General features: G+C 40.4%; 1 protein-coding gene across 1 annotated transcript in view; it reads left to right on the forward strand.

The window, feature by feature from the left end:
* Positions 1–8,863, forward strand: part of Heatr6 (HEAT repeat containing 6) — a 34,590-nt gene extending 25,727 nt beyond the window's left edge. Inside the window, exons 16-20 of the mRNA XM_026398027.2 lie at positions 1,043–1,165; positions 1,843–1,967; positions 3,088–3,184; positions 4,282–4,486; positions 6,108–8,863. Coding sequence (XP_026253812.2) covers positions 1,043–1,165; positions 1,843–1,967; positions 3,088–3,184; positions 4,282–4,486; positions 6,108–6,679 — 1,122 coding nt within the window. The 3' untranslated portion in view covers positions 6,680–8,863. The remainder of the gene's footprint in view (positions 1–1,042; positions 1,166–1,842; positions 1,968–3,087; positions 3,185–4,281; positions 4,487–6,107) is intronic.
* The last annotated feature ends 1,407 nt before the right edge of the window (positions 8,864–10,270 follow it).

Raw genomic sequence — 10,270 nt, forward strand, 5'->3', positions numbered from 1 at the left:
CTGTAAGGAAGAGGAGATTATTGTATTTGAATTTGGCGGAGGGCAGTGGGAACAACAAACGGGAGAACTTTTAATCTGTCAGACAGCTGTTTCTCGCGGTGCTTTAGAAGGCGGGTGGTAGAAGAGTTAGCACAGCTGCAAAGGCAATGAGATTTCAGAAAGATTTCCTGCCAGAGTTTAAAAGACCTGGGCTTAAATGCTGGGTCTTTGTAGCTCTGGGACTGTCTTAATTTTTCTAGAACTTAATATTATTATCTTAAGATGGGAGTCATGTGAAAAATAACATAAGAGTAGGTGAAAATATTTAGATATGATGCCAACACATGGTATTTGTCCTAGCCCATTTGGGCTGCTAAAATAAAATACCATAAACTGGGTGACTTTTAAAAAACAGCAGTTTATTTCTCAGAGTTCTGGAGGCTGGAAGTTCTAAGATCAAGGCATCTACAGAGTTGGTGGTGTTAGGTGCTCAATCTCTGATTCATAGGTGGCCCTGTCTAGCTCACGGGGTGGAAGGGGCAAGACAGCTCTTCAGGTCCTCACTTAAAATGGCATTAATCCCACTCACGAAGGTTCTGTCCCCATGACCTGATCACCTCCCAAAGGCCCTAGGACCTATTACTGTCACCTTTTGGTTAAGGTTTCAACATATGAATGTGGCAGGGGCATAAACATTTAGACCATAGCAGTATCCAAACTGCTGCTTTTCTTTAATCTTCAGCAGAATTTGCATCTGTTTTTATTTATGTAAATTAGCTCTTATAAAAAATGCAACTTTAATGGAATAAAAGAATAAAAAAATGCCTAATTTACACAGTAGAAAGCTTGGATGTGATGAGATGCTGTGTGTGCCTTGCACAAAGTGGATTCTCAGGTCAACATTGAGTCTGAATGGAACCTGCACTAACACAGGGCAGCCTGCCCCAAGATCACAGTGCATTCAGCTCCTGAATATGAACAGGTACTTCATAGTCATTTTGGGGAAACTTTGGCTCATAATTATTTCTTTTTGCTTTTCCCTTTGTCACCCTTCTCATTGCAGAATGACAGGCAGATTTTGTGCATTACAATGCTACTCGGATTGAATGACAGCAAGAACCGTTTAGTGAAAGCTGCGACATCAAGGGCCCTTGGAGTCTATGTGCTTTTTCCTTGTCTCAGACAGGTCAGAGTGAGCCTGTTTAGCTCTTCTTTTTCTATTTATAATCCATATCACCGCTTATTTGTGGATACAAAGCTCCTGAGTTGGGCAGTAAAGGAAATTAACTTCTTTTGTATTCTGATTTCTTTAATTGCTACAAAATTATGGTAATGCCTATAGTTCATTTATTTCAAATTACTTAGCACACCACCTGGGACCTAGATATTCAGTGAATGCTTAATGAATGGCTATGAGACAGTACCATGTGATAGTAATAATTTAGAAAGCTGATGGATGTTTTACTAAAAAAGAAATGAAGTTTCCCTCACTCTTATTTGTGATCTTCTTCTCACCGAGAAGTGTCTAGTGAATAGGGTGTGTTTTGGAAATGTATTTTATTGTCAGAACACCGCTTCCTGAAGGTGGAAATCAACCCAAGGACAAAATTCACAGATAACTGTCATAGGCCAGGTTGTAAGACATTCACAAGAGTTCAGCTGATTGGGTATCCATGGCATGGGTATCTTGAGTATCCAAATTGTAATATTAAAAAAATAGTAAATGAATTGATTGAGTAAATGAATTTTGATTTTGAGTCAAAATTTGCAATAAAGGGTTGTAGCTTTGGGTAAAATAAATTTGAGAATTTCAGAAGCAGCATTGTGAACTCAAAGTAATGCAGTGTTTGGTTCATCTTACAGGATGTCATATTTGTTGCAGACACAGCAAATGCCATACTGATGTCACTTCAAGACAAGTCTCTGAATGTCCGTGCCAAAGCAGCCTGGTCCCTGGGCAACCTAACAGACACTCTGATTGTCAACATGTAGGTGACTCAGCCTGTTTTCCCTGGGTGACTTCTAAGGTGAAGGTCCCAAGAGAGTATCTTTTATCCCTACTATGAGAGAATTATCAGTAATTCCCCCATATTAGTCAGTCTTACTGATTTATTTTTATATTCCTTTAAATAATAAGATTAATTAGATGCTCTTAACACATATTGGGAATTCTATGTACAAACATTCATAATATTTTATATATATTTGTATAAAATATATATGTATCAATTATATACATAAAAAAATTACATATATAAAAATACTGTATGCTGATATAAACAATATATCCACATTATAGAAAATATAAAAATAGAAATCCAAAACCTTAGTAATGGTTGCTCTACTTTTAAGATATAATATTTATATTTTTTTAAATAATATATTCACAAGTTTAAAGATTGAAATAGTACAAAGGCATATTCAGTGTAAAACCTATCTCCTACCTGAACACCCACATCCCCCTTCCCAGAAATATTTGTTGTTATTCATACACAAGTATCCTGCTTTTTATCTCTTAACCCTGTAAAAGTGACGTGAAAGTCACATGTATAAGCATTCTCCATTATTGGCTTCTAGTAAGTACTTATTTTTTATTTGGTCATTGCTATGTGATAAATTTTTAACCCACTATGCCTAAGCATTTGTTTTAGACTTTAGGTTTGTAGGCTTCTGTCCACAGTGAACATTTTTGTGCATAAAATTTCCCTTTTGAGGTATTCCCTTTGGATACATTCCTTGGTATCTAACTGCTGAGTCAAGTACATACTGAAACAGGCACAGTGGCACGTGCCTGTAATACCAGCTCCTCAAGAGACTTAGGCAAGGAGATCACAAGTTCAAGTCTAGCCTGGGCAATGTCTCAAAAACTAAAAAGGGCTGGGCATGTAGCTCAGTGGTAGAGTACCCCTGGGTTCAATCCACAGTAACACTAGGAAAAAAAGAGAGCAAGAGAGAGATACATACATACTGTAAGTTCTTGCTGTGGTGTGAACAGCTTTGTTACGCTATTTTCCTACAGTTTTTGATACTAAGTGAGTATATTTTTATATGTACATATTTAAGTGGGGTTTACCTTTTAACCTATTTTGTATGCTTTGGGTGGTACAGGGAAACACCAGACCCAAGTTTCCAAGAAGAGTTCTCTGGTCTCCTGCTCTTGAAAATGTTGCGGTCAGCAATAGAAGCCTCCAAGGACAAGGACAAGGTAGACTCAGAACAACACCTAGTATTTCTTGTTTAAATACTTGTGTTTATAGTTGTACCATAGCTGGTAGCTCAGTGTGATGTGAAGTTCCTCAAACTGTCACAGCAAATATCTCCTCTTTAAAGGGGGTGGAAAGTATACTCAGGATATACTTAGGCCCCCCTCTACACTTGTACAGTTTCTTTATGTCTCTAATGTCCTGAAAAATATCAGAGCCCATTTTAATATTACATGTTATACTCATATTTTTTCTAATATTATTCTGTTTTTTCCCAAAACATTTGTAAGTGGAATTAACAAATCAAAAAGATGAGGAGCCCCTGGCTTTGAATATCTCCTATTACATAATATAAACTCAAAAAGCATAGGCCTGGGCCTTAGGTCAAGTGGACATAGATTCAAGTCCTGGCTTCCCCTTTTATAATAGGTGACTCTGGTGTGTTCTTTAGCTTCTCTGAAATTCAGTTTTCTCACCTGGAATATGGGAGTCATTGCATATACTTCACTAGACTCTGAGGTGCCTTATGGTAAAGTACCTAGCATAGTACCTGACCCAGACCAATGCTTTATTTAGTACAGTGGTTCTGAGAACCTAATAATCACCTAGGAAGCCCTACCTCAAAGTAATTCAATCAGAATTTCTTGGTTAGAGTCCAGGAAATGGGTATAAAAACAAAGCCTTGGATGATTCTGGCATGTTGCAAAAATTAAGACATTCTGATCTAATAGAAAATACTGGGCTGGAATGATGAAGCCTAGCTTCTCCTCCTAGCCTTGCTGCAAAGCAGCCTGGTCCTGTTGTCTTAGGCCTCCTTGTGCTCCATCTCTATAAGGAAAGACAGACCTCTCTGAGGTGCAGTCTAGCACCAGCAATCCAGGAGAGGAGCTGTATAGACCTCACCTTTCCGATGGCTCAGAAAATTAACCAGATGTGACCTTGCAGAATTCCAAGGACTTGCACCCTTACAGGATGTACATTTCATTAGTCCTCCTGCTTTGAGAAATCTAGTGTCTCCTGGGGTTTTAAAAGCAAAAATTATACTTTATGAAACATCTCTGGCAAAACAGATTTCTAAGGCTTTTACATTTTTTTGTAGGTAAAAAGCAATGCAGTTCGGGCCCTTGGAAACTTGCTTCATTTTCTGCAACCTTCTCATATAGAAAAACCCATATTTGCTGAAATTATTGAGGAGTCTATCCAGGCTCTGATTTCTACTGTTCTGATCGAGGCTGCCATGAAAGTTCGATGGAATGCCTGTTACGCCATGGGAAATGTGTTTAAAAATCCTGCCCTTCCTCTTGGTAAGAAGGTTTCCCTCTTCACTCTTGCAGACAAACTTTTTTTCACAATGTTTTTTGTCACAGTATTAGAAAACAATGGAACCCCAAATTTGGGGCAATGGCAAAATAAATTACTTTATGTATATTCAACAGAATATTTTGTTACCATTTAAAATTACATACAAGAGGAAGTGAGGGGAAAGGGGGGAAAAAAAAACAAGGGGGAGAAATGAATTACAGTAGATGGGGTAGAGAGAGATGATGGGAGGGGAGGGGATGGGGGATAGTAGAGGATAGGAAAGACAGCAGAATACAACAGACACTAGTATAGCAATATGTAAAACAGTGGATGTGTAACCGATGTGATGCTGCAATCTGTATACAGGGTAAAAATGGGAGTTCATAACCCACTTGAATCAAAGTGTGAAGTATGATTTGTCAAGAACTATGTAATGTTTTGAACAACCAACAATAAAAATTTTTTAAAAAAAAAAAGGTACAAATATGAAATCCTGTGAGCCCTTAGAACAGAGGTAGATGCCACATCTAAGGAGGGTTTCTGTCAGTCATATCATCATAACATGACATGTAGCAGGAAATACCATTCAGGGCCAGCAGCTGCTTAGGTGTATGGATTATAGCCCCAGACAGCACTCACTTTGAAGGCCAGCATTTGCCTTATATGTCTGTCTCTATGACAAAACTTGAATCTAAGAGAGGAGGAAATCTTCTGGGCCTGCAGAGCCTGCATCAAGTAAGGGGACCAGAGGGAGCTGGTAGAGAGTAGCCTCATGACATTTTCCATTAAGGAGATAGAGCTATCAGCAACCGCAAAAGGAAAATGAGACAGGAAACTGACTAGAGATGGCATTGGGATGGTGAGATTCAAGGACCTCAAACAGTGGTCCATTGTAAATGGCAATAGCATCCATAAATTGGAAAGGGCCTATTTGCCTGTCTTCAGAGGCAACAAAGAATAAGGAAGGGCTGGGAGACTTAAAGAAGCTACATTCTACTTCAGGCTGGTCTTGAAGAATAAGGACACCCCAAAACAAAGGTAACTGGGGAGGAGGGAAGCAGGAAGATTTTTCTGAGCCTGTGGGAATAGAAGAAAGAAATCTTGAAATTAGAAGTTTTCTTTTTCTTCACAATAAAATGCAAAGCTTGCTATGGCCAAATATATGTGTGTATGCTAATCTGGGCTAGGAAATATTCTTTTTGCTAGCATAAACAGGGCTGCTGCATACAGTTGTATGGGTTTGCTCAGCAACGTCCAACTGAGAGGACAGGTAGGGCTGCAGTTCATTCCATGCTCCTTCCAAGTCTTGCTCCTTTGGAGAAAATCTTTCTAGAAAAGAAATCTTTTTCTGAATCAGTCAAAGTCCTATGTTGGGTAGCAGAAGTCCTAAGCATGCTGCAGGCTGGGCTAGGTGAAGAGGGAGGTTTGGGGGTCAGTATCCGGTCACTTACCTAAGATCCCACCATGATTCACTCACCACCCTGATCTTACGGAATTATTATAAGAAATAAATGGGCACATTTGGTGACTATCTGGAGCACTAGTGTGCATGCCTCCTCCACAGCACCCCCCGCCAACTTATTTCTATACCTTTACTGGTTTTAATGATGATATTCTTCCTAGGGACAGCCCCATGGACCTCCCAAGCCTACGATGCCCTGACGTCTGTTGTAACATCATGCAAGAACTTCAAAGTGCGTATCAGATCTGCCACTGCCCTTTCCATCCCAAGCAAGAGAGAGCAGTATGGGTCTGTAGAGCAGTATGCTCAGATCTGGAATGCATTGGTCACTGCCTTGCAGAAGAGTGAAGACACCACAGACTTTCTGGAGTTCAAGTACTGTGCCAGCCTACGGACCCAGATCTGCCAGGCACTGATTCACCTCTTGAGCTTGGCCAGCGCTTCAGACCTGCCCTGCATCAAAGAAACCCTTGAACTGAATGGAGATATGGTCCGGTCCTATCTCCTACAGTTTTTAAAATCCGGAACAGAGGGAGATGATCCTGGAGCAGCCCATAGCCCACAAGAAAGAGACCAGATGGTCAAAATGGCCCTGAAGCATATAAGCAGTATACAGGTGCTAACTGGGGACACAACCAGAAGAGCCGTCATGGACTTTTTAGAAAATATTCTGACTATTTATTTTGATGCCTCTGGGTCACAAGTGGCACTTCTAGAGTTGTCAGATCGGTGACTATTCCACCATACTTTCCAGATGTCAAACATGGTCATAGGGAGATGCAAGCTTGAGCATAGGTTATGTGGGATTTAATCTTAACAGGCAGGAACAGTTTATCCACTGTTTATTTATAATAGGTTAGCAGCTATTTGACGTCTTCTCAAAGGGCTCAGCTGCTTTGGAGAGTGGCTGCATTGCACAGGTCATGGTCAGGGTATTGAAAGCTCTAACCTGGGCAACCCGTACCCCAGGTGTCAGATTGCAGTGTTGGCTGAGCACACTGGGAAGTTGTGAAGGGTGTTTAGTCTCAGAAAAAGGAAGGAATTAGAATGTTGTGTATCTCCAGGAACTTTTTTCTTTTATAATAAGCTAATGAAAATAGTGTGGCCACAATCTCCTGCTCTGGTCAGGTCACACTTAGAGCTTTGAGCAGAGCAGATGCTTAGTCAGTCTGCACTGGAACAACTGCATCAGCTGATAAAATCCTGAAAAAGTTCCTCTTAGTAAGTAGTTGCTGTACCAGGCTCCCCCAGTGCCAACCTCAAGGATCCTCTCAGCCTCTCCACGACTCAGGGGCCAGAGTGAACTCCTGGCATGCAGGAGCCCTGGCCTAGGCCACAACACCAACTCCTATGCAGATTATCTTTTGAGAAGAGTAGCCTCAATTTATGGTGGTTTTTCCACCTTTTAATTTGTGCCTTCAAAAATGATTACTTGTGTAATTTCAGTGGTTGCAAAGAAGGGTTTTTAAACTATATTTTGATAATGCCCAAGTAGTGGTGAAAGTCATTTCTCACACAACAATTATTTACATTTAGATTTTGCATTTGTCTTTTGCCTGCCAACAGTTTATTAGAATTTATTTCAATAAGGAACTTGGGGACATTTAAGAACCAATTAAAATATTCCACAATTACTTTTGACCTAAGATAAATAAAAATCAAGATAGAGAATGGGCTCTGGTGATCTAGTACTTAATTACCATTTAGATATTTATTTTAAGGGTTTATGTTTTCAGTTTTTCTCTTTGCCTTTTAGTTGCTCTTTTCTGTCCTTTAACATGTTGTTGAAAACTGCTGTCGAGGCAGTGACAAGGGGACACAGCACCCAGATTTCCTGAAGTCTTCATTTTCCACTAGTAGAGAATTAGTTTCCAAAGAATTAGACCACAGGCACAGTGAAAACACAGAGAACATTTTTTAAACTTAACCTTCTTTGGAGATGATTCTGAATATGGATTGCTGTAGAGGACCCGGGAGACTGAATCAACCTGTCCTAACCTACAGGAATTCTGACTCTTCTCAAATCTTGGAACTTCTTTGTCTTCAATACATTAAATGGCAGCTTCTTGACTTGTACTTTCATAAAAGTAAAAATGTGGCTTATATACCTTAATGGCCTGGGGGTTTTTTGAGCTTTACTGGTGGGTTTCTTGATAAAATACTTGTGAAATGTCATTCTTATCTTTTGCTTATCTCAAACAAAATCTCCTTTATTTATGTCTTTTTTTTTCTTTGAACCTGTAGTTTCTACAAAGGTTTCCAGGCCTGATATGGATGTTAATGTTCACATAAAGGGAAAGAAAAGATTAAGCATCTCTAGAAATTCCAGGAGTTGGGTTTGGGCATCAGTCTCAAAGGGATGCTGCTTTTCTTACTGAGGCCTCCTGCACGTGCATCAGAGGGCAGACACCTGTCAACACCTTGGGCTGGTGCCTCAGTAACACTACTAGTACTGAAGCCACCCAGAAAATAGAGTTAGAACTTACTTCAATGCAAAAAGCCCTGCTGATTCAGAATTCTAATTCAAACATTAAATTCTAGGCTGGGGATGTGGGTCAGTGATTCAGAGTTTGTCTAATATGCATGAGATCCTGGGCTCAATCCCCAACACCATAAAGAAGTTTTTTAAAATGTTATACTCTGAAATTCGTATTGATATTTAAAAGAAAGATTGGAGCTACAATAGCTGGAGCCTTCTTCATTAGATGGACAGCATTGAGACTCATCTTCAAACCTTTTCTGAGATCAGTATGAAACCTGCTAACTGCCACCCTTTTCTAAAACTCTAGAAAGACATCCATGTAACCCCCTCTGTGATATTAGTCAATAGTGAGGCGGGTGTCCTACAGAGATGAGAGCAGATTGAAACCTCCTCTTGAACATAGAGACAAAGGCTTCCTTGATTTTGGTAGTCATAGGTGAATGTTGACCAAAGTGATACCACACCATCTTTCCAACCTAAGAGCGTTGTGAGTTACTCTGATTTTGGTAGTCATAGGTGAATGTTGACCAAAGTGATACCACACCATCTTTCCAACCTAAGAGCGTAGTGAGTTACTTTGGTTCATTCAGCCTTTACTTCATTAAAATGATAGTGACAAAGAGCCTGGGCGTAAACCCAGTCTCTGTAGATTTCTGTCTGTGGAAGTTCCCTAACCTCTTGTGCCTTAGTCTTTTATCTGTGAAATGGAGATAATGGTATCTTCTTTGTAATGATGTTAAAATGATTAGATTAATTAATACATGGAAAGTTCTTAGAACATCTCTGGCACTCAATAAATATCAAACATTTCTTTCCTTTCATTTTCAGCGTCCTGGGCAGAGATACTGCCAACATTCCAGCAGTCTCTGTGAGGACAACAGCTGGATTCCCTCAGCTGTACTTTTAGGTGAGGCGATAGCTGGGGTGTCTCGGGAACCTGGATCCATCAGTAGAGAGGCACCACCACAGGATTTCCAGTCTGCCAACAAGAGCCTCGGTACTGTCCCCACAAGTTCCTCAAGGGGAAGCAAGGGATAGGCCACATTGACCCTTTTTCTGCTTCTGCCTCTTCACCCATCCCAAGAGCCAGTCTTCAGAATCTACAGATCCAGCTTGTACAAGCTCCAAAATTACACCCAGTTTTAAAGGACAGCTCTGCTACTTAATAACTATGTCCTCTGGCAAGTTATCTCTAAAGTGGGGCTAACAGTTTCTCACAGAGTTGTTCAGAAGCAGGTCCCACAACATGAGAAGCACCCGGCTCAGGCCTGGCAGGGGCCCCTTGCTGCTCTTTCTTTGGCATCCTCCTTGGGCTGGGATGTCTCCATCTGCACAGTGGGGTGGAACGTTGAGTCCTCAAGCCTGAGCTAAAGGGACCTCAGCTCCACTGGTTGACGACATTGTGCCAGGGTTAGTGGGGACCAAGTGTCAGATAATGAGTGTTTGTGCATTTGTCATTTCTGTCCACATCCCTGAGGACCACCACCACCATCAGGAGCAGAGGCTTACGGTTGTAATGGGAGAGGAGGACATTGGTGGGACACCCTCTCTGGGGGGTGTCATGAGAAGTGTTGCTCTCATCTACCCCATGTCCAGCTAGGATTTACTGTAGAAATGCTGGCAAGTTCTATTAATAAAATGCTCTCACATTAATTTAAAAATGCTATCACACCAAATTGAAAAAGCCAAACAGTCATTTTTATGGATGCTATAAGAGTATAAAAAATAGTGTCTTTTTTCCAAGCAAAATTCCTTTTAAAACAATAAGGAATTTAAAAGATACCTCACCAATATAATAAAACATTTATCTTAGCAGTGACTTCTCCTTTAAAAAATCAGAAC

This window comes from Urocitellus parryii, chromosome 7 (genome assembly GCF_045843805.1).
Source record: "Urocitellus parryii isolate mUroPar1 chromosome 7, mUroPar1.hap1, whole genome shotgun sequence".
NCBI classification, from domain to species: Eukaryota; Metazoa; Chordata; class Mammalia; order Rodentia; family Sciuridae; genus Urocitellus; species Urocitellus parryii.